This window comes from Aspergillus campestris, assembly GCF_002847485.1.
Source record: "Aspergillus campestris IBT 28561 chromosome Unknown P168scaffold_1, whole genome shotgun sequence".
Lineage (NCBI taxonomy): Eukaryota > Fungi > Ascomycota > Eurotiomycetes > Eurotiales > Aspergillaceae > Aspergillus > Aspergillus campestris.
Window position 1 is genome coordinate 3,144,595 of NW_020194336.1, and position 25,446 is coordinate 3,170,040.

The window sequence follows — 25,446 nt, forward strand, 5'->3', positions numbered from 1 at the left end:
TTTATTTGTTTGTTTGTTTGCTAGTGGCTAAACCTTGCCTTAGGTAGATACCAGATATAGTTAGATATTGAGATCTGTGCGGAGGATGAACATGATCGAGGGTTTAATATGGATATAGTTATTACTTTGTAGATCGTGGAAGCATGGGTCGGACTCGGACAGTTTGGATCTAGATGTAGATTTACGGCTACGTCGCTCTTCGCTGTCTACTCTCTACGTTGTCTGACTGTGTCTGTTTGATGCTGTTTCACGGAATGTCTGTGTCTAACAATTTTGATTTGGCAAGTAAGACAAGTACAAAGCGTTATGACAGGTTTCGAATATGCGGGTGCCTGGTGTACCCAGAACGCCTCCGACTATCCGAAACAACAGTCGACCAAGCCTATACACAGCTTGGACTCCTCTCCAAGTGCACTTTTTGCGCGCAAACGAGACACACAATCCCACCGATACATGCGTTGATTAGATGGGGGGAAAACTCCGAAATGCATGTATCTACCCTGATTTAGACATCGACAATTCTGCAGCTGCCGCTCTCGCAGACCAATAGGTAGTTCTTGGGTGGCTCAGGCGGTGACAGGTCCTTGAACAGCGGGTTCCGTGTCCTCAGCCAGAATGACTGGTTTCCTACGAAATCGCCCACGTGCGACGGGCGAACGTCGACGAGCGAGGCGGTTGCAGTCGAGGTCGACGTCCCCGGTCCGGCTTGGCTTCGGACTTTTTGGATGAGGATGTCCCGCACGGAGAGTGGCTCGTCGGATCGCTTGATCAATTCTTCTGGGGGCTGCGGCCGCGACAGATGGGTGGTCGTGAAGACACCCGTGACGCTGCGCGTGCCGGCCTCTAATCCGACGATGGTGTCGAGGAGGCCCACGAAGAGGAAGGGGTGTTGGAGGATCTCTACCGAGAAGGAATGGCAGGTCTGCCGCGCGAGTGTCCGGTACACGTCGTCTTCTAGGATGTTTCCGAGACGGAGTAGGTTGCGGGCGATCACGCCGTTGAATGAGGGCGTCGCTGACTCCGTTCCGGTCTTCAGGCGGAGAAGAGGTCCCGGCATGTCGGCTGTCATGGTTGAAGGTGTACTGTAATATCCTGCTGGTGTTGAACCTGCATATGCAAGGAAATGGCGGTTGAGATATTCTGATACAAGTAGTTAGTATTGGGGAGCCTCTTGGTTAAGAGGGTCACATACTCTGCAGCTGTTCTGCAAACTGCAAATGGCTGTCGTCAAACGTAGCCTCATACAGTTCCAAGAGCCCACTGATCAGATAGGCGTAGTCATCGGCGAACCCAGGCGTGTCTCCTCGGTCGCCATCACGCCAGATGCGCCAAAGCTGGCCGGTGCTCTTTTCAAAGAGAGCTTCCTTGATAAACCCTGCAGCCTTGACCGCAGCCTCTCTGTATTGCAGCGCTTTCTCGCTCTCGATCTTCTCAAGTAGCGTACTGCACTTGGCGAGCGCACCAATGGCCAATCCGTTCCAAGCAACGATGATCTTGTCGTCCAAGTCGGGACGCACCCGCGTTCTTTCCCTATACTCACGGAGCTTTTGCTTCGCGGACCGGATAATGCGAACCACTTCGTCCTCTCCAAGGCCAAACTCTCTAGCCAGCTTGCTCGGCGTCACATTGATAGAAAGCACGTTCTGGTTCATGAACTCGTCATGGGGGTCGTTCTCGGGAGCGATGTTGCCGTCGGACAGCACGCCCCAGTGACGCGCACATACGCCCGCATCCCGTGCACCGAGAACTTGCGTTAACTCCTTCAATGTCCACACGTAAAAAGCGCCTTCGCGCTTCTCTGTATCGTTGGGACTCGGGAGACTGTCCGCATCTTCGGACGAGTGGAACCCACCCGTCGGTGACTGGATCGGGGGCGTCGTCAGATAAGTGGCTAGATCATAGACTGCACCCAGGAGTTCGGGGTTGTGGGTAATTTTGAATGCATCCACGTAGACGTCCAGGAGCTGCGCCTGGTCGTAGAGCATCTTCTCGAAGTGAGGCAAGCTCCAGTCTGGGGTGACACTATAACGTGCGAAGCCATGGCCGATATGATCTCGGATACCACCCCGGGCCATATTGATGAGTGTATTGACCGCCATAGCAGCCGCAGTCTCACATTCATCCTTTCCGACCACATCAGACACCGCACTCGGGTAAATTTTGAGGTTGAGCAGGAAGCTGAGGTTTGCGGGGGTGGGAAACTTCGGAGCCCCCGAGAAGCCACCGTAGACGGGATCGTATCGCGACACAAAATGCTGGTAGGCTTCTTCGAGAAGCTCGATGTCCAGATCCTCATCCACCTCCCGGTCGCCTTCGAACGAATGCGTCCCCTCTTCCGCAAATTCCCGGAGCTGCTTGGTGATCTCCTTCGCACTCTCCCTACACCGCTGCTGCTGGGTCTGCCACACATCCCTGAGCTTTTCCAATATATCGACCAGAGTCAGCGTCTCGTGACCATGCAGCGCGGTCGTATTCGGTCCAGGCCAATAGGTGCCGCCAAACACGGGCTCCAAGTCCGGGGTCAGGAACACGTTCAGCGGCCATCCGCCCGAGCCGGTAGTGGCCTGGACATAGTTCATATATACGTCGTCGATATCAGGTCTCTCCTCGCGGTCGATCTTGATCGGGACGAAAGACTCGTTTAATATCGCCGCCACCTCCTGGGACATGAACGACTCCTTCTCCATAACATGGCACCAGTGGCACGCCGAGTACCCGATGCTGAGAAAGATCAGTCGGTTCTGACGCCGGGCTAGATTAATAGCCTGCGCGTCCCAGAGCTGCCAGGCGACGGGGTTGTTCATGTGCGCCCGCACGTAGGGCGATCGGCTCTCGCGCAGCCGGTTAACGAGCTTGGGCTCCGCCTCTGCGGCAGCATCGTGGGACTGCGCGTGCAGGCCCGCCGATGTCGACATTCTGGAAGGATTACCGATGGATACCCACGCGGCGGGGGGTAAGTGTTGGGATACGTGTGTATTGGCGCGGGGGAACGATCTTGCCCGATTGTATCCGTAGGCGGAAGTGCGTTGGAGGGGTCCGAAGCACCGATAAGAGTTGGCGGTAAATCGCCCCAAGGGAGCCGCGGCTCCAGTCAGAGATCGTCGAATAATTTTGGAACGTTCACGTAGAACAATTTATACACTCCACACGAAGACTAAATTAGGAGAGCGAGATAAATTGAGAATCAACTAGATCAGACTGGACAAGCGCCTCTGTAAGAAACCCAGCCCATGTGCTTCGTCTTCTGCGCTCTGGCCCGCATCCGGGAGATCGTCGCCCGCAGGCAGTGCGTCATGGCTGCACCAACGGTCACGTGAGGCGCGTTTACGGGGGGCACTGGCGACACAGCGTCTCGTTAACCGGTTCTTGTCATGAAGCTCGATTATGTTTTATCATGGATGATCTTTAGTTTGGTGTCTATAAACAAGAAATATAACCTATACATTCCACGTATCTCATTATGGCTGGCTTTCGCCATGATGTCACTCCATTCAGTCTTCACCCATGAGCTCGGCCAGCTCCCGTTCTTCTTCTTCTGTAAGCTTAGGTCCCGAATTTTCCGGCGTCTCCTCGTCCTCTTCGGTTGGCTTCTTGGCCTTTTCCACTGCGTTTTGTAGATCATCCGGTTTCAAGGACCACTGCCGTACCGTCGCATCGATACTGACGCTGACAATCGTCCATCCCGAGAGTACTAGGCCCGTTACCTCTTCGAAGTGCCCGGAGAACGTGTGATGGAGTTTTCCAGTCTAGATGTTGCGGCGGTCAGAACACAGAGAAAGTGGCAAGCCAGAACAGGGATAGGAACAGGGTACATACGGCTCGATTCCACACTCGAACTTCTTCATCTCTGCAGGCAGTGACGACCCAGCCGCCCTGTTCACACACCACGACATCTCGGACGTAATCCGGGTGTGTTAACGTCAGATTGGGCTTCCAGCTGTCCTCTCGGGCAAGACACTTGGCGGTCTTGTCTGCCGAGGCAGTCCATAAATCCCCGTCCCGATCGAAAAACAGCTTGTAGACGTTGGTGTCGTGAGCCAGAATGGCATCCGTCCCAGTAAGGTCTTTGCTGCCATGGGCGATGTCGAACTGGCGGATTTCCCGGTCACTCCCCGCGCTGAAGACGGTCAATTCTGGGCTCTCGGATTCCAGAGAAATGGGATCCACCGCGAGATCTTGAATTCCTTTGACATGGCCCTTCAAGACCGACAAGCGCTGCCCGCTGGTAATGTCGAAAACCAAGATCTGCGCGTCCGCACCGCCGGAGACGAGGACGTCCTGTCCTTTCAACTGTGTACTGACGACCGATCTCACAAAGTCGGTGTGGCCCTCATATCTTAACTTCGGTTGTGCTGTAGCCACCTCCCAGCTCCAAATAGTCTTGTCCCAGCAACCGGCAAACAGCAATCGGCCATCGGGACTGAAGCAGAGACTCGTAACCGGCGCAGTTGGTCCTTTGAAGACGGCGGCAATTTCCCCTGTCTGCGGTCACGGGCGACGCACAGAGCGCTATCTTAGCTACAGTACCAGCAAGGTATCCAGAAAGAAGGACACCATGCACCTACTTCGAGTATGATCTTCCGGACCGTTCCCCCGCTCTGGGCAACAAACACGACGCCCGCATTCTTCGGGTCTGCCTGAACAGCCAGTATCTTACTCTGTAGCCTTATGGGCGATCCATCTGGATTCAACGACTTGGTGTCCTTGCGATTTTGGTCCTCTAAAGCTGTCCTAGAAGAGGGGAATTAGCAAACATGACGGGATGCTGCTGGGAGGTCTGACGTACGTGGTTTGGAAGAAATCGCCACGGTGGGATGACTGAGCCATATTCGCCTTGTCGTGGATGGAGGTGATCGCGCAACCAATAAATCTGGGACTGTTTGTAACTACAATTCAAGAACAATCGATACCCACCATGTAAACCAAAATTGACTCAATAATGCCAGTCGAATCACCCACTCGCGCAGTTCAGACGAAGATGGCAGAAAGAATCGAAGTATTTGCGCCCAGAGCTCCTCCAGCCCGCCGTAGCGCCCGACCTTTTCCCACCCTAAGACTCCACCGCCTTTCCCGACTTTCCACCTATTTCTTCTTCTTCCTTCTTCTCACCTCGTCTTCTCTTTTCTCTTCTCTTTTCATCTCATACGCGTTTCTTCCCCCCTCCCCCTCCCCTCTCCACCACCCTCACTCCTATAAATTCCTCCATTCACCCTCTCTCTCTCTCTCTCTCTCTTCCTATTTTCTTTTTGTTCTGTGCGCATTGGCGCGCAACTCCCCCCGTCAGCATGGATATGAACCATCTCATAGGGTCAGTCTTCTCTGCCCTCTGGTTTGAACCAGGGTTTGTGCGGCTCGGCTGGAGTTAACACCTGGCAGTCAGCGGTTCAACCTGATTTCCAAAAGTGATATTCGGTAAGCTTCCCACTTTCTAGCTTTCCTTTTTAAATCTTTTTCTTCTCTTCGCTTTTCTTCTTCCTTCCTACTCCCATTCAATGCTCTCATCCTTGAGCTATAGCTAACCCAGTCTTCCACAGCTATGTTGGTACCTTACATGAGATCAACCCTGAAGCTTCAACAATAGCTCTGGAGAATGTCGTTTCCTTCGGGACAGAAGGCCGCCGAGGCAACCCTTCGGAAGAGCTTGCTCCATCTACCAGTGTCTACGAATACATTGTGTTCCGTGGCAGCGATGTAAAGGACATCAGTGTAGCTGAGGATAAGGAACCGGCAAAGCCCGAACCTCCTCAGGTACCTGATGATCCTGCTATCCTGGGTGTAAGTTGAACCCGTTTTGCTGTGAAAATTTTTTCTCCCTGCCCAAGTCCACCGTCTATGTCGCGGTCGGACGAATGATCACATGATGAAATATATTCGGATGTAAACTCACAGACCTGTTCTGAATTGCGCAAAACTATGTGGATATTTTCCGTTGCCTTCCTTCTGATATGATCATGGGCCTTTTTATTTTTATTGCACACAGCCAATGTTGTTTTTCATGAATAACTTGCTAATTGTGTGAACAGAGCATGTCGCGTCCAGGACCCGGTCCTCAAGGTCCCCCCGGGCCTCCCCCTCACTCTCAACCACCCCACCAAGCTCGCCCGGCTCCTCCTGGGTACCCTCCGCAGCCTCCTTTCCAAGGCTTCTATCCGCCTTACGGACAGAGATTTGGCGCACCTGGATTCCCGCCTGGACCAGGTTTTCCCAACATGCCTTATGGAGCTCCCCCGGGATGGTTTCCTCCCCCTGGTCAGGGATTCCCCCAAGGACCGGGCCAGTTTCCTCCACCTCAAATGCCCCTCGGACCTCCTGGCCCGCACCAGACACCTCCGCCACAGCGACCAGGAGTCCCTGGCGCAGGTCCCGTAAACATGCCTAGGGCAACTTCAGAGCTCCCGGTTGGCGAAAGACCATCTAGTAAGCCTGCTAGTCGGGATGTCACTCCGGCGCCTGCGGCGGCCACACCACAAGTCACTCAGAGTGCTCAGGCACCCCCAGTTGACTCTAAACCTCCCGTATCAGAAGCTTCACAGGCCCACGCCGGCGTCACTCACGGTGGGTTTGGTGTGCCTAGGACAGCACCCACTGGACCTAGGAGCGGCCGTGTACAGCCCGCGATCCCGGTAACGGGCCCTGCCAAACCGCCGGTTCCCACTGTAGCCCAACCTTCTGCTGGTGCCCCCGGGAATAATGTATCCCAGGGCCAAGCTCAAGCGGCAATTACCGAGGCCACTCGCGCGGCCACGGCTGCTGTCGCCGCCGCCATGGCGAAGCTTCCGCAGCCTAATGCTCAGAAGTCCGCGCCTGGGGACGCTGCTGTCGACGCAATGACGAAGCAGATGGCCGAAATGAAAGCTTATGAGTCTAACCGTGTTTCACGGGGTGGCCACCAGAACCGTGGCGGGCGCGGTCGAGGCCAGTACCAGGGCCAGACGAAGAAATTCGAGGTCCCCAAGACGGACTATGACTTTGAAACGGCCAACGCCAAGTTCAACAAACAGGACATGGTTAAAGAAGCGATTGCCTCTGGTTCCCCCATTCATGAAGCCGAGAACCCAATGCCCGAGGGTGACGACGAATCAACCAGTGCTAGTGCGGATGGCTACCAGATTTACAACCGGACCAGCTCTTTCTTTGATAACATCTCCAGCGAGGCTCGTGACCGTGAAGAAGGGACTGGCGCCCGACATGGCGGTCGCGAGTGGCGCGGCGAGGAAGAGAAGCGAAACATCGAAACCTTCGGCCAAGGTAGCGTCGATGGGTACCGCAGCAGCTACCGCGGTCGTGGACGAGGCAGAGGTTTCGGCCGTGGTCGGGGTGGTTATGGTCGCGGCTACTCGCGTGGCCGCGGTGGGATTCGCGGAGGTCGAAATGCTTCGCAATCCACCGGCGTGCCTACCCAAACTTGATACAGTCCAACCTAAACGCTTGGCCTTTTCTTCTTTTCTTTCCATTTTTTTTTTTTTTTTTTCTTTTTTGATCTTTAATTCATGATCCACTTAGCGACCGTTTGACTTTTTTATCCTGTGTTATGGAAGTGTCGGATGACTTCCATGTGCTTTATCTGGAATATCCCCGGCGTCTGAAGGTGTATCCTACGGCTATTAACTCGGGCGTACCATGCACGATGTCCTGGGATCAGCAGGTTACGGTGGCCTTGGTGAACTCTTCTGGGAAGGCTTCTACTGTGGTGTCGAATTTTATGGCGTTTGTCCTTCTGCTTTACGCATAGGTTGGTTATGGCCGCCTTGCATCATGTCTGGATTATGATAACATTTGTCTGCTGCGCGTTCGGATGCATAACTTAACCCATGCCGTGGCATGGGTCTTCTCTGGGTCGGATATTCGAGTTACGATCTATCTCCTTTCCCCGATTCCCAACCCTTGGTGGGTGATGTTGCTGGCCAGGTCAGCTAATGCCTCTGACGGAATACACTTTCTGTACCATAATACAGCAAATCATTCCCTGAATGAAAATCCACAAAAAAAGGAAGGCCAATTGGTCTACCAAATGATACATGAATACGTAAACTGAGATGGACAGTTGTTAGAATCAAACTTGTAAACCTGTTGCAAACAACAAGAGAATTCCACTCGGCTACAAGATATCACGACACTTTTGGCCTTGTAAGTATCCTATATCAGTGCGACGAACCCATTCTGTCGGGTCTTTGATATATATTGGTGATACATGTATCACGCCGGGACAATCCTCCGAAGCTTAAGACAGACATACAAGATACGAAATAACAAGGGACGGACACCTGGGCACGTACTCCAGTAGGAAAGAATGACCTGATCAGGCAATGGTGCCACCAAGCCACCCTTCTTGAACCCCAAAGCTGCCAACATCCATCATCAATCCGCATTCCGTTCCCTCCTGTCCAGGCTGTTCCTCGGTAGGTGGGTCCCACCCGGCCCCTCGATTGTGCGGGATGCCGGTGGGCGAGATGTGGGATTTGGAGAGGTTGGCGGTGATGGGTAGGGGGAGGGGAGGGGCAGGTGGACGTCGTTTGTGACGAGTGCGCCGGGTTGCATTGCTGGCAGGTCTTCCCTTCTCTCTGTGTCTTTTTTTTTTTTGTTGTCCTTCCTTCTGCCGTATATCGAGTCCGAGTCACTGACGGGGTATTTGATAAACAGGAGGCGTTGGTGTTGGTTCTCATGGAAATGCGACTGCCATTCTGTGGGCTGCTGGGCTTGGCTTTCTATAACCTAACCGATCCAAGGGAAAGCTGGTCTATAAATGAGGATAAGCAAGAAAGATCTATATACATTGCATATCCTCGACTATGATGACCGTTGACAGTAGACAATGTGATTATGATACGAATGCAGCTTATGTATACAACCACAATCACGGAGTCATTAGCCTCAGCTTGAGACCTCGACAAGACTAGACTCACGTCTTATCTATTGATCTACGGTTGTATATGAATTCATCGCATTGCAAGGCATAAGGCATAGGCATGGCATTGGGTAACTGATTGATCAATCATAGACATAGTCGCGGTAAACATTGTCGTGGCTTCGTGAATCGTGATAACAAAGGAAATGGCACACACATACACACACATATTCACTCCCACCCTCCCGCTCAAGCTGACAAGACACCGTACACTGTATACGGTGTATGCAGCTGTGAAGCAGGCTCTTCATCCACCTCATCATCATCATCTTCCTCTCCTCAAATCCAACATCATAACCCTGCAGTCAAAATCAAAACCACAAACCAACCATATCACCAAGCCCATCAAACAATTCTCCTAGAAAATATCATCCGGCCACTGAAAATTCATCCCCTCCCGACTCCCCTTATTATGCACAACAACTCCCCCATTCCCATTGCCAACCCCACCCTGCGTCTTCTTCCCGCGCACCCTCTTCTGGCCTATCTCCTTTGCAAGCCGTCGGTCGACCTTCGCGGCCGTGGCAGCGAGGTCCTTAGGCAGGGGTGGTACAGGCGGGATGTAGCTGTAGGTAGTGTCGCTGCGGTCTTTGCGTTTGTTGGGCGTCGGGCTGGGACTTGGTGTTGTCACATCGTTGGGGTTGGTGTTGCCGTCGTCTGACTTGGGGGTCGTTGATTCCCCGGGCTGGCACTGGTACTGGTTTTCCTTGTCTCCGTCATCGCCGTCGTCTGGGAAGAAGCGCGGGAGAGCTTCGGAGCTAGCGCTCGCAGAGCGGAGGTTCGAGCGGCCCTTCTTCATGCGGAGGGAGGGCACCCCTGCTGCTGCTGTTCTGTTGCGCGAGTTGGATGCCTTCCGCCGGGAGGAGGGGGATCGTCTGGCGGAGGGTTGGAGGGGTGGTCTGCTTCTGTCTTCTTTGGTCCCTCGGTCTTCTTTGGGGGTTTGTTGGTGTGTGTTGGTTTTCGGCTGGTCTTTCGGCCACTTGCGCTCGACGGACCCCGGGCTGTCGCCTATGATCATTTTCGGGAGTTTGGCTTTGCGCGTGCTGTCGGGCGCTGGGGTGCTGGTGGGCTCCTCGGTAACTCTCCTGGGCGTGGATTGGCCTTCTCTCGCTTGGACGGAGGCTGGGTCTGGGGACTTTCGTTTCCGAGATGGAGGGCTGTCTGCCGTTAAGGAAGTCTGCAAGCGATTTTCGTGGGAGGCAGATGTCGGGGTGAAAGGCGCAGCTTGACTCTTGGACTTAACAGGCGAATCAGGATCGCCTTTCAACTCCTCTAGCTGTCGCTGGACATTCTCCGACACCGCAGCCAAACGAGCAAGCTCGGCAGACGGCGCCGATGGCGACGAAGCCGCAGCATGCAAGAGTCGCTCCGAAGGAAGCGAAGGCAGCGCCCCCGGCACGAATTTCCGGTGATGAGCCCTGTCCTGGCAGAAGATAGTCTCGAAGACTTCGTCCTCCCCGATCAGATCCTGCAACTCGCGACGCGCTCTGCCGAGTTTCACTTCTAGATCGCTCACGCGTTTGAGTAACTTGGCTTGCTTTTGGAGTTCCTTGCGCGACTTCTGGTGTCGCACTTCGGGGTTCCCTGAGTCGTCGGAGCGACGACGCTGTGAACCGAAGATGGACGTCGCGTTGATGGTGGGGATCCCCAGGGAGGACTTGGCCTTGCGAAGTTCCTTGATAGAGCTTCGAATCGAAGTATTGGACTCGTGTCCGTCGCCTGAGTTCTGCCTCGAGTGGTAGCCTGTAGTCGGTTTGTAGTCCGTCTTCTCCCTCGTTGATTTCGACTTCCACATCTGTTCGTCAGGCCCTCCCGGTTTCATATCCTGAAGATAACTCCCCTTATTCGTCCCCTTATACCCCGACTTCTTCAACTCCGCGTACGCCTTCTCCGCCTGCGCCACAGGGTCATCAACAGCATGGTTCGCCTCCGGCGAGCTACCCCTCCACATCTCAGTAACGTTACCCCAAGCACCAAACGGATTAAACGCCGACGCAATCGCTTTCCCGAAGCGGAAGATCCCGGACGAACGTTGGCCGTTCGCATTTGGCCCATCGCCAGGCGCAGGTCTACCATCACGCAAGTAGATACTCGGAGGTTTCTCGCTCACGCTGTCATTCATGTGGGCTTCCACGAACCTGGACCGTCGACCCCTCGCCGGAACCGCATGGCGGTTTCGCGCGGACCCCCGCGGGGAGCCTGTCGTGCGTCCGTGATGGAAGGGCCAGAGGTAGCTGGTGTTTTCCTTCCGAGATGATAATGACGAAGGATCTTCTGGACCGCGCGGCCAGTCGTTGGAGCGACGGCGTTTGGAATACGGTGAGCCGGCTGGCCCCGGGGGGTAATCGAACTCATCGGCGTCGTCGAATTGGCCTGTGACGCCTGACAGGTCGGATCTGTCGCTTGCGGTGCTGCTTGCGCGGGAGTGTTTGCGGGAGCGGGGTGGGGAGCAGCCACTGGTTGATTGGAGGAGGGTCTGCTGCAGCTGGTGGGCTGCTTCAAAGGGTGTTGGAGACTTGTTGTTGTCGACGTTCGCTGGAGCGGGTGTCATCTGCAGGTCAGGGTGCACGGGTGAGTTGGTTTGAACGGGAGGGAGGGGCGCAAGGGAGATGAGACAGAGGAAGAAAGGAATAAAGAGATTGACACGAACCTCCGCGCCCTGCGTCATCTCTACGATGACGAGGTTGGATAGCCTATCCTCTCTTCTTTCGTCAACGCCTGTCTACAACTAGATATCTGGGAGTGAAAGGGAGAGAGAGGGAATAGAGATGGAGATGGGAGAGTGAGGGAAGACAGCATTAAGATAGCATCAGGGTTCTTGACAAGTGGATTAACACCTGAACACTGGGCGGGGGTGTTTGTTTTTGTCTCAGGTGGAGAAGACCAGTAAATGATCGACAGACGGTGGACTATTTTGACCGCCAGTTGTTGTTGTTGTTTATTGTTATTGTTGTTGTTATTGTTTTGCCGCGTGCGGGAACTGACCAGTCAAGTATGTGCCAAGCTCACCTTAGTCATGTCTGCACCTGTTCCCTTCATCATCAGTTCCAACGGTTCGTCATTCTTGACAGTCCTTGATATGAAGGCTCTCATAATTCCATCCTCTCCATCTGAATCATCTTCCAGACCGAGGGATGGGATATCTGGCGTTTGGACCGACCTGCGCCTAGCCTTATAATAAGAATGCAAGGTGTTTGAGAACGAACCGATCGAAGGGCCCGAGTGAGGGTCTTGGACCACATTCTGCTCCCCATCGTGCAGTGACTGCCGGCCCACCTCTGATGGCCCCACCACGGAATGATCCAGAGGGGGGCTCATCTTACGGGGAACCACTTACGTACCAGAGTTGACGAGCTGGAATGTGCAGAGAAATCTAACTATCTCGCATGTGGTCTGAGCGGACAATGTTGTCGTGTCGTGTATCTGGTATGTGGCAAGCTATGTGGTGTGGCAAGCTATTCCCATTGTGTATTATAAAGGAAAACGTGGCGCCCGCAAGATTTGCAGAGCACAAAGTAGGGAATTTTAAGATGCTACATAGGGCATGATGTATCCATAGATTCATCCAGCTCCAAATCGCTGGATTGCGACGTAGAAAAGAACACAAGAAATGAAGTTCATCTGCCCTGGGCAGGATAAATTAACCAAAATAGAATCAGTGTCTGTAACACAACACAGTAATCAAAGTCTCGTCTGGAGTATGAAACGAACAGTCCGGGGGAATATCTAGGAAACACATAAAAAAACCATATACAACAAGGAAAGAAAGAAATGAAAAAAAAAAAAAAAAAAAAAAAATACAGTATAAAGGGAATCAAAGGAGAGACAGGGAAGAGAAGAATGATGAAGATGGATGCATGGGGCCTGATTCACCAACGAATCTATTCAACCTCCACAAAAACCAAACAAAAGAGATCTTCCACCACAACAAAAAAAGCTCCAGTGGACAATATGCCCAGACGCCGTTCTATGAAGAAGCGCGGAGAAGAAAATGATATTGTTTTTTTCTGTTTCGTCTTGTTTTCTTCCTCCTTTTTTTTTTTTCATAATTGCTTCTTTTTCTTTCTTTGTTCTGTGAGCAAAGATCGACGGGCTACAGCATGGCAGGAGTTGGCTTCGAGGCCATCCGCCCGTTCGCTCGCTTATATTCCATTTCATCCCGAGGACTGGGGTGAAATGCCTCCCGGGTGCTGTCTTCCGAGGCTTTCCGTTGTCCCACAGGGTACGATTCGGTGTCGGGCCGCATTCCATTGTACAATGGACGATCATCGTGACCGAACGTCTCCGCGTGCGTCCGCTTGGTCAACGTGGGCGCGGTGTCCCACAGGGTCTTCTTCGTCGGAGTCATCTCGGCAGATTGGTTCTGCGCAAACCCGCTGGGAGGCTGGAACTCGGGGAGTGACCTCTCAAGGGTCCTCAAAGGCGGAAGCGAATGCAAGGGAGGAGCCAGAGGACGAGACGCAGGCGGGGCCGTAGGCCGATAAGTACTCGGATCAGAAGACCGCGATTCATTCGCGGGTACCGTATCCAACGGTTTGGGAAACGCCAGGTGAATCGGAGGCAGCCTAAATTGCTCCCGGTCGTCTCCCGTAGTCTGGCGGGGCTCCGAGGGGGGAGCGGCTCTCATCGAGTCATACTCGGTACCCGTCGAAGGAGTCCGGTGATGAGACGATGGCGGATGGGGAGAATAGGTGGCGGACGGGGTCGTAACGGGAGCGGATTGGGGTGGCTGGGGGGCCATATACTGAGATTGCGTCGAGCCGAAGGCAAGGTGTGACGACGGGTGCGAAGCAGCCGCTTGGGGTGGAGGCGGAGCGGCCGCAACAGGGGCGACGGCGGCGGTCGGACCCGGTACGCCGGGTGCCGGGGCCGGGGGCATGGGTCGTTGATAAGGCTGGGCGGCCGGATAACCATACTCCGCGGTCGACTGCCGCCGTTGCGCATCGGGGCCATAGGGGTACGACAGGTCGGTCGTACTGATGCTGGCCGAGCGGTCGCGATCCGCGGCGTTCCGGGCGTAGGCATCCGACGAGGGAAATCGGTCCGATGATCGATAGGCGTCTTGCTCCTCGTAGTTAAAGTCGTCCGATCGTTTATCGCCACGGCGCCTCATCCGGACGTCACGGCGAATCCGGACCCGGCAGCCTTGCTCCGCGATGACGCGGCTCAGAGAGGTGCTCATGGTGAGCCCGGGGAATTTCTTTGCGCTGTAAACGCTGAACTGGTGAGAGAGAACGGCCAGCCGGAAGTCAAGCGCGGACTGGGGAGGGGCCGGCTTGGACGGAATAGTGCTGGGGTTGGGGGCGGGTACTTGGCCCGCCGGGGCGCCCTCGCTCATATCTTTGCTATCTTTGGTCTCCTCATAAAAATGGAAATTCAGGTGGTAGTGACCCTCGTGCCGCACCGATAGGTCGGGGAAGATGAAATACCCAGCCTGGTGCGGACGGTCCAGATAAGCCACTCCCGCTACGGGCACCCCCGTCAATACCGGACAGGACTGGGGAGGAGGGGCGACCCTTGGGTGTGCCACCGGGCGTGCGCTCTCCAATGTAGCAAAAAGGAAGAAATTGGCATTGTAGGCGAACGTGATATCGGTCTTGTTGTGCTCATCGTGGGGGTCCGACTCGAAGATACGCAGCTCGACAACCGGGGGCGGGTCGACAGGACGACGGTCCGCAGACGCTGTTAGGACGAACGACAGTCAGCTTCGTCAAAGTCTCTTTCTCTGGGGTAGTTTAGAAGTCGTTGCGCACATTTAGCACCGGCACCGCAAGCCCTTGCACGGTGTGGTTCTTGCACCACAACCAGTCGGTAGGTAAGCAACTTGCCGCCGCGAGTGACCCGGCTGACACAGTGCTCCCCGATAGGGCCCGGAGGCGGCATAGGACCTCTGGTTGCCATCGTGAATGTTATCCCGTGCGATCGAATGATAACCTGTTGGATACCATTAGTATACTCTCGACCGTCTCCCCTTGACCACCAAGCATCACACGCATCAAGCGAACGAAAGGCAATGGTTCCGGAATATAACATACCTAACAACCTCAAACGCCACGCTCAAGCTCCAGGGCTGATTTCCAGGTATGTTCTCACACACGTCAACTGATACGTATACAGCGTTCAGTCCGATCTCTGTTGGTTCGTTCCTCCAGGAATCCTGCGGAAATTTCAAGCTGCGACCCGACTCGTAGGTATAGCGGGACAAGGGACGGGCGCAGGTGATCAGGGCATCTATCGGCACGAGAGGAACCTCTATGGTGCGAGAATGGGGAGTCGAAAAGGGGAGGGAGGGGGGGGAGAATATCACTGAGGCTGTTGCTGGTTTAACAAACAGCGATCAATCCCAGCGATTGGCCTATATAGAAAATGAAAGAAAGAGGGTGGACGAGGATCGTGAAGATTAAAGATAGAGTGTGGAAGAGGTCGGTAAGTCGGGGTGGGAGTAGGAGAGATGAAGGTGAACTAGCGAAGAAGAGGGGGGAAGCGCAGATAGACCTCCTACCTGTCAGCTGTAACCACGGTCCCGTTGCCGCCATCATGATTTAACTATACCATGGACACTAAACCCCAGCGGTGGTAAGATTCACTAGCTTGGTACTTACGAGATATCCTGATGGGTTCAGTTTTTCTACGGGGACGGCCCACTTTCTCGATCTTGACCACTGGTAATGATTTATCTACACTTTTTCCTTTGAATCGTTCTAGTTATTCGAGTACTATAGAATAAAAAAAGGGAAAAAAAAGAAAAGAAAAATAATGATTATCCAGACTGCAAAGAATGAGATGAATTCCTCAGGTCGGTCTGGATGAGTAAAATGAGTGGGTGGTACTTTTTCTTTTTCTGTTTTCTTTTATTATATTATTTATTTTTATTATTATATCTTTATTTCGATTTATTATTCTTAGTATGCAAGTTTGTTACCAACAAGGCAGGACCCAGCTGCAACCACGGAGCCGGAATGGTGGGTACTGGGTCAGCACGGCCAAAACTGAAAGGTAAAAGGGGAGAGAAAGGAGGAGGGGCCCTGTAAGCTGTGTATCTCTGTATCTCCGTAAGGGCATTTCACGAGGGCTGTAAGTAATTACTACCACCGCTGCTTGGCAGTCACGATTCAGACAAGAAATCGGTAAATAAAAATAAGAATAAAAGAAGAGAGAGAAAAGAAGAAAGAAGAGAGAAAGAAAAAGGATAATGATAATAAAAGTAAAAATAAAAATAAAGCAAAACCTCGATCTGTGGTTTCACCCAAAGTACGGACTACGGAGCATAAATGGTCATCATTACCAGTGGGCCCTCCGTACCGTCCCAAGTGACAAAACATCACTTACTCCGCCCAGACGATGATTTCAAAGCTAAGAGGAATATTGGGAAAAGTCACGCCAGCGCCAGTGCGGAATGGAACTGCATGACTGGACGGAGGAATCGTCGGGGCGGGACAAGCTAGGACACTTGAAGATTAGCGGCAGGCCCATCAGTTCCAAATTCCAATGCTGTAACTCTGTAACCCCACCGATTACCCGGTCCCAACTTTCCTGAACCCCCCCCCCCCTCTCTGTCCTAGGGTGGATCTTCTCTTCTAGGCGACCTTGTGGAAGACCAATTGTTCTCGGCCATGATAGTCCCGGCGCATCCCAAATTATCTCTCCTAGGTAGGAGGTACCATTACTAGGGCACTAGACGAATTTGTCATAGTCGATCACATACTAAGAGCCCCTGTAAGAAGTCAGCTGGCGTGCTCACCCTCTCACTTTTGATCATCGTGCTGGTCAGGTACCGTTTTCTTTCTTGATTTACTTGATTTACTTGATTAAATTGTTCTTATGATCAGTGAAGAGAAGGGTAGTATCCCTATATTCTTGACCATATGATCAGAAACGAAGAAGTCCCCCGTCGGCAAGACTAACAGACTCCTGGACGGAGACAGGCACAAGGCTAGCAGTGCAGATCTTGGATCGATTATCGTACACGTAATCTCCACTGATCCAGACTCCCCAAAGCCCAGAGTAGCACTGACCCATACACAACCGCAGCAATCCCAAGGATTCAGTGGCACCATGTGTGAAGCTCAACGATTGGATCCGGAAAGCTGGGGATTTGACACCTTGGACTGCCTGTGTTCTCAGGTTCTACCTGTGTGACCAAGACAATGACAGCATTTCCTTTCTTTCTCCTATTTTGTTTATGTATTTTAAATATATTTATTTATATTGTTCCATTATTTGAATCCTCCGGTGGCCATACCCAGCCCAACGGACTGGTCGCAGCCCCTTCGTAATCCAGCGTTCTGGGAACCAACGCAGACTGAACCTAAGCCCGCTGAGAATGTAAGGACCGCCACCTGCAGCCTGCATTCCATTCTGCGCCCAACGCACTAGACACCTGGCGGAATCCGTTGCGCTGGGATAAAAGTTAGTTTCGGATGACATGCATCTATTTTGTTCATTCCTATCAGAAGACAACTGACTCTATCAGAGGGGAGATTAGGAACTGCTGTCGGCTAGATAATTATGGTGTCATCATCACCCTGGTATCTCCAACCTACTGCCTAATTCGTAGTAATAGGATACACCAGACCCATGATCTTCATAAGCACGGTAAACCCCCCTCCTCCCCGATGGCAAGACCTGGTGATTCTATTATGTCGATCAAGTACCCTCCTTATTTCCTACCCAACTCTGGAGGATTTTGCGCATGCACTGTGATCAGATTCCATGAATGAGAAAACAAGAATCTGAGAAACTAGAGCACATTCTCAGCCTAGACATAATACAGGGAAAAAAGAAAAGAAAGAAGAAAGAAAAGAGAGAGGAAGATGGAGGATAATACCGCCTGATTAATCTGCCTGCATTACTTGTTTCACATCTCAATGATCCAGCATATCCAGCATTTCGCATAAGAACAATAACTTTTATCCAGGATAAAAAAAGAAAGAACCAAAATTAATTAATTACACTTCAACCGAAGAAAGTCAAAAAAAGAACGAGAAAATAAAACAGAAGAATCGAAGCAGATCGACTAACCTCGTACCCGATCGAGGATCCTATGGGTGGAGTCCCCACCATTACTCAGTCCCAGTATCGACCAGACCCAAGCGGGCGACAAACCTGAGTCTGGGGAGCGATCATTACCGAATATGACAGGAGCCGGGGTTTGAACAACCACCGAATCACGGACTCCACCAGCCATGACCGAGCTAGGTTGAATCCGGCAAGAGAGATTTAGCCGAAAACAGGGGGCTTTCCCTCCCATCTGTCACATCCACGATGGGTCGCCGGTTGCCCATTGGTTTGGGGGGAACATCCTTGTCCATATCGGAAAAGAAGGCCCCACGTCCGCTTCCTTGGTGCGTCGATCGCTAGGGTATCCTTGAATGACGAAGTCACTTGTCTTTAGTACCAGTAATACATACCTCCACTTATACAGAGTACCTAGTATTAACTTACTGTAGGTACCAGGTACAGAAGTGCTTATCTATGAAAGGAGGCCCACCGCCCAAGATGCTCCGTACCAAGGTACAGAGCTAGCTGGCAAAGGCACATGCACGAACCATCACTGTCTCACCTCCTCCATACCATCACGGCACAGAAAAAAAAAAGAAAAAAAAATCTTCACTCATTACTACCTCGTGCATCGTCCTCGAAAATCCATCCATCATTGGCGGAAGAAGGGGAAATCTCGGCCGCATTCCCAAGCCACGCGCTCGGCTCGTCCGAGACCGTCTTTTTTTTTTTTCGGAGAACTTGACACAATGCTTATTTGTCAATTTGTCCGTGGGTGGAGATGATCGAAGAACCAATAATACATGGTCCCCACCCTCCGACGGTCCGCACCGAATAGATGGGAAGCGGGTCCAGAGCTGACTCCATCCACTCTTTGGTAGGTATCCATACGAGAAGCTTCTTCTGTTCTCGCATTATTCTCCATATAGTAGACCTGAAGACTTTATACGAAGGAAACAAGGTTCCTCGGGGATTTGGACCGGTCTGGTTTGATGCGATAGGTTGGGAGTTTTGATGGAACCAGCCGTGGAAGGTTCTAACGACTCATGCGACGGCAAGGCGGTTCCTTGGGCAAGGATCCCATCCCTACCACGACGGAAGAACTGGAAAATCTCCTCATGCGCCACTAAGGAAAATCTACGGCCCACTTAGACTACACACCATCGGGTATGGAGCGTCTTCCTGAATCATTGAAGCATCGTGTGACTCTCGTTGATTGGTTTGGACTTGGACAATACTTTGTCACCTTCCCCCGGTATGATGCATATTAAGTAATTGAATAGTTGAATAAATAGACACAAAGATATATCTGATGGTATCCGACGCGGGTTAAGCACGTCAACCATGGTAACTAAAGGCTTTTTGGCGCCGTAATCGTCATCGCTTGGAAACTACCTCTGCGGCCGTTTGAACCCTCCACACAGATTGTCCCAGTAACCAAGAAACTGTTGAGCTAGCCGCTATGTTTAAGTCATTAGGTTTTGTTAGAGTTCAGACCTCTTGGAATAGACGTTATACCTATCGATGGATGTCTTGAGGTTGTAGCGCCTCCTATGATCAGTCTGGCTTCGATGTAGGATAGCTGTCGGAGCATTTGGCAGCTATCGCCATGGCTGTCTCAGTTTGATACATTGGTAGATGGCGGTCTCGGACTTCAGAATATCGTCACATCACGATGCTGGGCGGAGTGTCTACCTAGTATAGCGGCATCGTCATGGACTGATACGCGTGGTATCCCACAAGCGAGCCAATAACCACAGTACCGGAGTTGCCCGCATGGATACCTACCTATTAAATAACGGTCTTTACACGTTCATGCAGAGTCGACTTCCCAGTGACCGTTGGCCAATCCTGCAAAAAGTTCCCCTAGCCAAACGTCTACAGGTCCATAGCAGCGAAGTTAAATCTGATTAATAGAAAACAAACATCTATATCAACCAGCAGGGTTGCCTTCCCTCGTCGATCTCTATCCTTTCTCAATGGATATAATTGGACTAAGACACAGGGCTTAAGCGCTCGGTCCTTGTCAGCCTGAGGTCAGGGATTTCTCACCGAATCGGCAGATCTCGAGGTTATGTATCATATGCATGCACGTTAGGCTAGATAATACATTCTTCCAAATTCCCAGCCCCTTTGCATATCTGGGTGCCTCTCTGCCTACTACTTCCTGGCCGTCTTCTATCCAAGGATACACCGAGTATATCTGTGCAATACTACGTTATATATGAACCCCTCGGTTTTGCCCGGCGTCGTCGAAATATAGCGCACACCCTTACCCATTTACCCGTTGTTTCCGGGTGCATCAGGTGAGGGATTGGGGTTGGAATGCTAGTGACACTTTTCTGAATCTGTTTGGGACTGCGGGTGGTGGTTATGTGGTGACCATCTATCCCTGTTGATTCACTGTGTCTAGTGGGTGTGTTTAATAACGGGCCAATACCCGCGCGGAAGATTGTGACGGCACTCATGTCAGAATTTACTTTCAATCTATAAGAAGTTTTTATATAGAGACGTTGTTGATATTGTCGGTGTTTGTCTCGTATATACCAGACACATCTAGTCGTCTTTCGGAGACAATACCACACTTGTCAAAGTATGTAGTTCAGAGTATACAGAGTAAAGTAGCACGCCTTGCTTTAAGGTTTCCATCGTATCAATATAGGAAATGTGGCTTACGGAGTAAATATACGACGTGAGATAGCGTGTGAGACAGCTCCAATGAGTCGTCGTCGCTATAAGTCGCCTCCGTGACACATTCTCCTAGCCTGTGGCCTGATTTGCTCTGCAAGCCTCAAGCCTCAAGCCCTAAATCTCCGTCATCCAAGCCAGTACTCGGTAAGGGAGATATCCCTACATGGCTCATCGGAATAACGAGACTCGATACGTCTGAAATCCTACCTGCCACTTGATAACTACCCCAATAGACAGGGGAGCAAGAAAGAAACGGTGTCATCCCCTGTCATGTCTTCAGGTGATATAGTTAAGTGCAGTGGGGTCGCACTCACCTGTCAACTGACTCCCAACGGCCATGATGCCGTGCAGCCTCTGTCCATTGTCTGACTCGGTGTCTGGCGATCGGCCAATATATCGAGCCTTCACTATACCCTTTTCGATCCAACGTCCAGACGATGTACGAAGTACCCAGATACAACACTGACCTGAAAGCGAACCCCATCACTCACCTCGTATACAATCCCATCGGCCTCGCCGACAATGGAATTGACCCGTCAACAATAATCCTCATCACCACTCGACTGATCCAGCCGTCGTACAATAAGATGATGGATGGGTCCAACTCCTTCTTCATCCTTCGTACTCCTGCTAATCCATCGCAGGATCACCAACTACGTCCCCCGATCCGCTAAACTGCATCAGGTTTAACGACCGTTATTGTTCCCCCATTTTTATTCGGTGGATACGCGACGTACAATGTGATGTATCAGCTTCCGCCCTCGTATCCGGCCACTGAGCGCGATAGTGTCTCGCTTTGACATCTCCTTTTTTTTCTCCGTTGCCTTGTGGTTGCCTTCTGGCTGGATCAGTTGCCTTTGTGAAGGTACTTTATCTGCGTACGTATGGGGTTGGCGGAGTATGATCGTTTATGCAAGTATGGTGTTCGCTGAATACGTATCTCCGTAGGTTATTGTATGTTTTAATAGATCTAACCCAACATGGCAGGAGCCATATTCGCTCCTGGCTCCAGGAAGGGCCAGCTGCGCCAGGAGGCGATGGTGAGCTTTTTCTTGATCATTTTGTCTTCTAGTCTTTCTTTTTGCTTTTTTTCTCGCGCCTTTCCAATACCTTGACTATGGAGCTTACCATACGGTACAGTTGATTGTTCATCATGGGGTCACATAATAGAATAGTCTTATCCTGACAGCTTCGCCAGCCGACGTCGATGGCAAGGTAATCGATCCAGCTAATCACCTCCACTCTTCCAACAACTCGATAGGTAGTCTCCTGATACACCATCAATATGCAAGTGAAAGCACGCGCCATCATGTATGCACAGTCCATACCAATGCACAATGTAAGGGGAGCGAGCCTTGTCTCAGGGAACAAACCGACCTGCGGCACCTTGGCCGTCCATATGAGACATCAAACACCGAGTATGCGTTTCCCCGCCGTTATCATTGCCTGAATACTCCTCGCATTCTCGGGGCTCGGTTACAGCGAGTATGCAGAGTCCATCCCTTGAATTACTCGGTTGGCGCGGTCGGCCGAAGCCCTCGTGGTGGTGAATGCGGTGGTGCCTGGCTTGACTCCCGCGTGGGTACTCCCTAGTCCGACAGAGTAGAGCTAGGGGTGGGCGATCACGTAGATAGTGTCATTGAGCAGTATGTTTTGGATGGCGATGGGTAGTTACGTGTAGTTTAGAGTCATGGCCAGTTGGTTTTTCATTCTGGTCTGGCAGCTTGACATTGGGTGAGCATCAAACAGCTAACATTGGCCTATTGTACTGGGTCAGGGCATGGCACTATGTAGTACTCTGTAGTGGAGAGGCTAATCCAGATCATATGAAAGCAGAGATACCATACAACAGAAGCACATATTAGACATGGATATCTCATGAAAGACATGATTTATACATTTAACCTCGGTGGCTACGAGAAGCTGCTTACCTTACTACGGCTTATGGGATCAGATCACCCCCCAATGCATGCGGCGCAAACCAGCAACGCTACAACATCCCCAGAGAGCAATGACTCTCACCACTAGGAAAGCCAGCAAGCACCACCATGGCATCACAAACACCACTCCAGTCCCTCGCGCAAAACACCCATCTATATGAGCCCCCATCAGTCACAGACGCTACCCCCAACGATCCATCCCTCGTCATCCTCTGCACATGGCTCGGCGGCGCAACACCCCGCCGCATCCACAAGTACATCGAGGGGTACCGACAACAATTCCCTAACACCTGCATCCTCCTCATAACCAGCATCGTCCTCGACATCACCATCCGCACCATCCACGCCCTCCGCGCCCGTCTTCAGCCCGCGCGCGACGCGATCGCCCGTATCCTCACCACCCACAATGGCCGAGCCAACGTGACATCCCCCAGCGGCGACAGCAGCATCAGCAGCAGCAGCAGCAGCATCCTGCTCCACATATTCTCCCACGGCGGCAGCAACACAGCAGTACAGCTCGCCCTCTCATGGCACGAAGAGAACAACTACCCCCTCCCGCTGCGCGGGGTCATCCTCGACTGCTCCCCGGGCGACACCACCTTCCGCCGCTCATACAACGCCGCCGTGCTCTCTCTCCCCACCGAGACAACGCCTCATATCCAGTCCATCGGCCGCGCCCTGCTGTACCCGACCATCGCGACCGTGACGGTCCTCCAGCACCTGCACCTCATGGCGTCTGTGCGCGATCTGCGCCGCCAGCTGAATGATCCCGCTGTGTTTGGGGCGGGTGTTCCCCGGCTATATCTGTATTCAGAGGCCGATGAGATGGTAGGTGCGCATAATGTGAGATCGCATGCGGTGGATGCGAGGCGTGCCGGGTTTGCGGTTGATGAGGTTGTGTTTCGGGAGGCGGAGCATTGTGCGTTGGTTTTGGAGGATGCGGGGAGGTATTGGGGGGCTGTGAGGCGGTTTTGGGGGAGGATTTGGTGAGGTGTGGGGATGAGGGTGTGCAGGAGATTCAGATGAGGGCGGTTGAGGGGAGAGGGTGTAAATTGTAGTTTGTAAATATGTGCTGTTGAGTACTGTTTAGGAGGGGTTGGATGTATATATTGTCTACTATGAACATAGCCTCTACCGCGAAGCTGGGAAATACTAAGCTGTGATAAACGCAGGAGAGCAGTAATCTGTATCTTATAAGCTTAGTTTATATTACTAGGTACTACTCAATCGGAATTGACCATGTCATATCACAGTCCTAGTATTCGTTATTAATGAACCCTCCGACATGTCGGCCGCTGCTTATTACCCGATTGAGTATCTGATTGGTTCACAGCCATCTTCCCGAGCTCCAACAAGTTCATCCACTTCACGTCTCTCTCGATAGAACTGACCTCTATGGATCTTCTCTCAGTCCTCCCGGACTTTCCAACCAGACCACACGCGCATATCATCCCACCCTTAGAGCGAAGCCACATCAGCACCGTCGACCTCATCACCCTCGACCCGCTCGAGATCGCCAAACGCGCCCACGTCCCCCCCGCCGACGTCCGTCGCTTGACCACCCAGCTTGTGCGCGCTCTACACCACGATATCGGATTCGAGGACGAACCATCTCCCGACGAACCGCCCAGCTCGAGCCTCAATGCCGACGCGCCACTCGTCCTGGGCCCGACAACCGCGTTGGATCTGTCGCGATGGAGTGCGATAAGCACGCTCGACCCCGCCCTTGATGCGCTGCTGGGAGGCGGGGTGCCCACGGGATATCTGACGGAGGTTACGGGTGAGAGGTATGTCTGCGCTACTGCACCCTTGCATGTTATACACAGAATTAGTTTGAACAGCTGAACACTGACTGAATGCGAACAGCGGAAGTGGAAAGACCCAGTTCCTCCTCAGTCTCCTCCTCTCCGTCCAGCTCCCGTCACCCCGCGGCCTAGGCAAGAATGCCGTCTACGTCTCTACCGAGGCGCCCCTATCGACCTCCCGTCTGTCGCAGATGCTCGACTCACACCCGGAGCTCTCGGCGGCTGTCCCCAAGCCGTCCCTGCAGAATATCCTCTCCATCAACGCCATGGACCTCGAGACACAGGATCACATACTCAACTACCAGCTTCCAGTGGTAGTCGCGCGCCACAACGTTGGCTTGGTAATTATCGACTCCATCACGTCGAATTACCGCGCCGAACATTCGTCCTCGAGCCTGTCCGGCCTGTCCGCGCGCTCAGGCGAACTCGCCAAACGGGGCCAAATGCTGCGGAACCTAGCGGCCGCGGAGTCCATCGCCGTAGTCGTCGCAAACCAGGTATCAGATCGCTTCGAAGACACGGAGAGACCGCCCGTCCGCATTGGAGGGGCAGCCACAGCAGGGAACGGGACGCCCGTTTCTTCCTCACCGTCGCAGCGGGACCCCGGCCCAGCGACAGCATCCCCGCTGGTGCGGACCCGGATGCAGTACTCACCGGGGAACCTAGACCCGTCGTCCCAGCACACCGCACTGCCATCTTCTCCCGCATCGTCCTCGCCGTACGCAGGGGATGAAGAGGGGGGGCCTCCGCACCAGCAGCCACCATTCGACGGGTCCTACCTGGTAGGAAGTCCAGTGCGCAACGACATGCTCAGCCTGTTGCACCAGCAGCGGTTTTTCACCGGCTGGGGCGATACGCGGCAGTCGGCGTTTCCGACCTGGAGTCCTTACCAGAGGCAGCCGGCTCTGAAGACGCCCGCGCTGGGTCTGGTGTGGGCGACGCAGATCGCGTGTCGGATTGCATTGAAGAAAGAAGAGCGTGTCGCCACGTTGGACGAGTTGGTTTTTGCAGACAGTGCTCAGCAGGTTGCGGCTGACGGGGGGGATATGTCCCATCATCCTGAGGAGAAACCACCTCCGGACCTAGAACAGTCACAGCCGCAGTT

General features: G+C 52.7%; 7 protein-coding genes across 7 annotated transcripts; 2 read left to right on the forward strand and 5 right to left on the reverse strand.

The window, feature by feature from the left end:
• Window positions 1-177: 177 nt before the first annotated feature.
• On the reverse strand, window positions 178-3,250 carry P168DRAFT_247312 (thioredoxin domain-containing protein). Its single transcript, XM_024834076.1, has 2 exons — window positions 1,193-3,250; window positions 178-1,140 (listed from the first exon to the last, which is right to left on the reverse strand). Exons 1-2 carry the CDS (start codon window positions 2,913-2,915, stop codon window positions 506-508), a joined length of 2,358 nt encoding a protein of 785 aa, XP_024697397.1. The 5' UTR covers window positions 2,916-3,250; the 3' UTR covers window positions 178-505.
• A 76-nt stretch (window positions 3,251-3,326) lies between these two features.
• On the reverse strand, window positions 3,327-5,001 carry P168DRAFT_247314 (WD40 repeat domain-containing protein). Its single transcript, XM_024834077.1, has 4 exons — window positions 4,787-5,001; window positions 4,566-4,731; window positions 3,817-4,482; window positions 3,327-3,746 (listed from the first exon to the last, which is right to left on the reverse strand). The coding sequence occupies exons 1-4, from the start codon at window positions 4,825-4,827 to the stop codon at window positions 3,492-3,494; spliced, it is 1,128 nt and encodes a 375-aa protein (XP_024697398.1). The 5' UTR covers window positions 4,828-5,001; the 3' UTR covers window positions 3,327-3,491.
• Window positions 5,002-5,155: 154 nt separating this feature from the next.
• On the forward strand, window positions 5,156-7,478 carry P168DRAFT_286880 (putative G2/M phase checkpoint control protein Sum2). The gene is made up of 4 exons (XM_024836447.1): window positions 5,156-5,308; window positions 5,377-5,412; window positions 5,535-5,775; window positions 6,024-7,478. Exons 1-4 carry the CDS (start codon window positions 5,286-5,288, stop codon window positions 7,407-7,409), a joined length of 1,686 nt encoding a protein of 561 aa, XP_024697399.1. The 5' UTR covers window positions 5,156-5,285; the 3' UTR covers window positions 7,410-7,478.
• A 1,484-nt stretch (window positions 7,479-8,962) lies between these two features.
• Window positions 8,963-11,979, reverse strand: P168DRAFT_286881 (putative nuclear RNA binding protein). Its single transcript, XM_024836448.1, has one exon. It carries the CDS (start codon window positions 11,571-11,573, stop codon window positions 9,264-9,266), a length of 2,310 nt encoding a protein of 769 aa, XP_024697400.1. The 5' UTR covers window positions 11,574-11,979; the 3' UTR covers window positions 8,963-9,263.
• Window positions 11,980-12,998: 1,019 nt separating this feature from the next.
• Window positions 12,999-14,806, reverse strand: veA (sexual development activator VeA; the record flags this gene model as incomplete). Its single annotated transcript, XM_024839843.1, has 2 exons — window positions 12,999-14,587; window positions 14,659-14,806. 2 exons carry the CDS (start codon window positions 14,804-14,806, stop codon window positions 12,999-13,001), a joined length of 1,737 nt encoding a protein of 578 aa, XP_024697401.1.
• Window positions 14,807-16,556: 1,750 nt separating this feature from the next.
• Window positions 16,557-17,073, reverse strand: P168DRAFT_23377 (uncharacterized protein). Its single transcript, XM_024833386.1, has 2 exons — window positions 16,681-17,073; window positions 16,557-16,619 (listed from the first exon to the last, which is right to left on the reverse strand). Exon 1 carries the CDS (start codon window positions 16,960-16,962, stop codon window positions 16,714-16,716), a length of 249 nt encoding a protein of 82 aa, XP_024697402.1. The 5' UTR covers window positions 16,963-17,073; the 3' UTR covers window positions 16,557-16,619; window positions 16,681-16,713.
• Window positions 17,074-22,283: 5,210 nt separating this feature from the next.
• Window positions 22,284-23,616, forward strand: P168DRAFT_23399 (TMEM53 family protein). The gene has a single exon (XM_024833395.1). It carries the CDS (start codon window positions 22,645-22,647, stop codon window positions 23,524-23,526), a length of 882 nt encoding a protein of 293 aa, XP_024697403.1. The 5' UTR covers window positions 22,284-22,644; the 3' UTR covers window positions 23,527-23,616.
• Window positions 23,617-25,446: the final 1,830 nt, after the last annotated feature.

Coding starts and splice junctions, on each gene's coding strand:
- P168DRAFT_247312 (XM_024834076.1), bottom strand. CDS start 2,915: ATGTCGACATCGGCGGGCCTGCACGCGCAGTCCCACGATGCTGCCGCA. Junction 1,141..1,192: donor GTTTGCAGAACAGCTGCAGA/GTATGTGACCCT, acceptor TACTTGTATCAG/AATATCTCAACCGCCATTTC.
- P168DRAFT_247314 (XM_024834077.1), bottom strand. CDS start 4,827: ATGGCTCAGTCATCCCACCGTGGCGATTTCTTCCAAACCAC. Junction 4,732..4,786: donor GGCGATTTCTTCCAAACCAC/GTACGTCAGACC, acceptor CCCCTCTTCTAG/GACAGCTTTAGAGGACCAAA. Junction 3,747..3,816: donor TTCGAGTGTGGAATCGAGCC/GTATGTACCCTG, acceptor CGCAACATCTAG/ACTGGAAAACTCCATCACAC.
- P168DRAFT_286880 (XM_024836447.1), top strand. CDS start 5,286: ATGGATATGAACCATCTCATAGG. Junction 5,413..5,534: donor ATTTCCAAAAGTGATATTCG/GTAAGCTTCCCA, acceptor AGTCTTCCACAG/CTATGTTGGTACCTTACATG. Junction 5,776..6,023: donor ATGATCCTGCTATCCTGGGT/GTAAGTTGAACC, acceptor TTGTGTGAACAG/AGCATGTCGCGTCCAGGACC.
- P168DRAFT_286881 (XM_024836448.1), bottom strand. CDS start 11,573: ATGACGCAGGGCGCGGAGGTTCGTGTCAATCTCTTTATTCCTTTCTTC.
- P168DRAFT_23377 (XM_024833386.1), bottom strand. CDS start 16,962: ATGGTGCCACTGAATCCTTGGGATTGCTGCGGTTGTGTATGGGTCAGT.
- P168DRAFT_23399 (XM_024833395.1), top strand. CDS start 22,645: ATGGCATCACAAACACCACTCCAGTCCCTCGCGCAAAACACCCATCTA.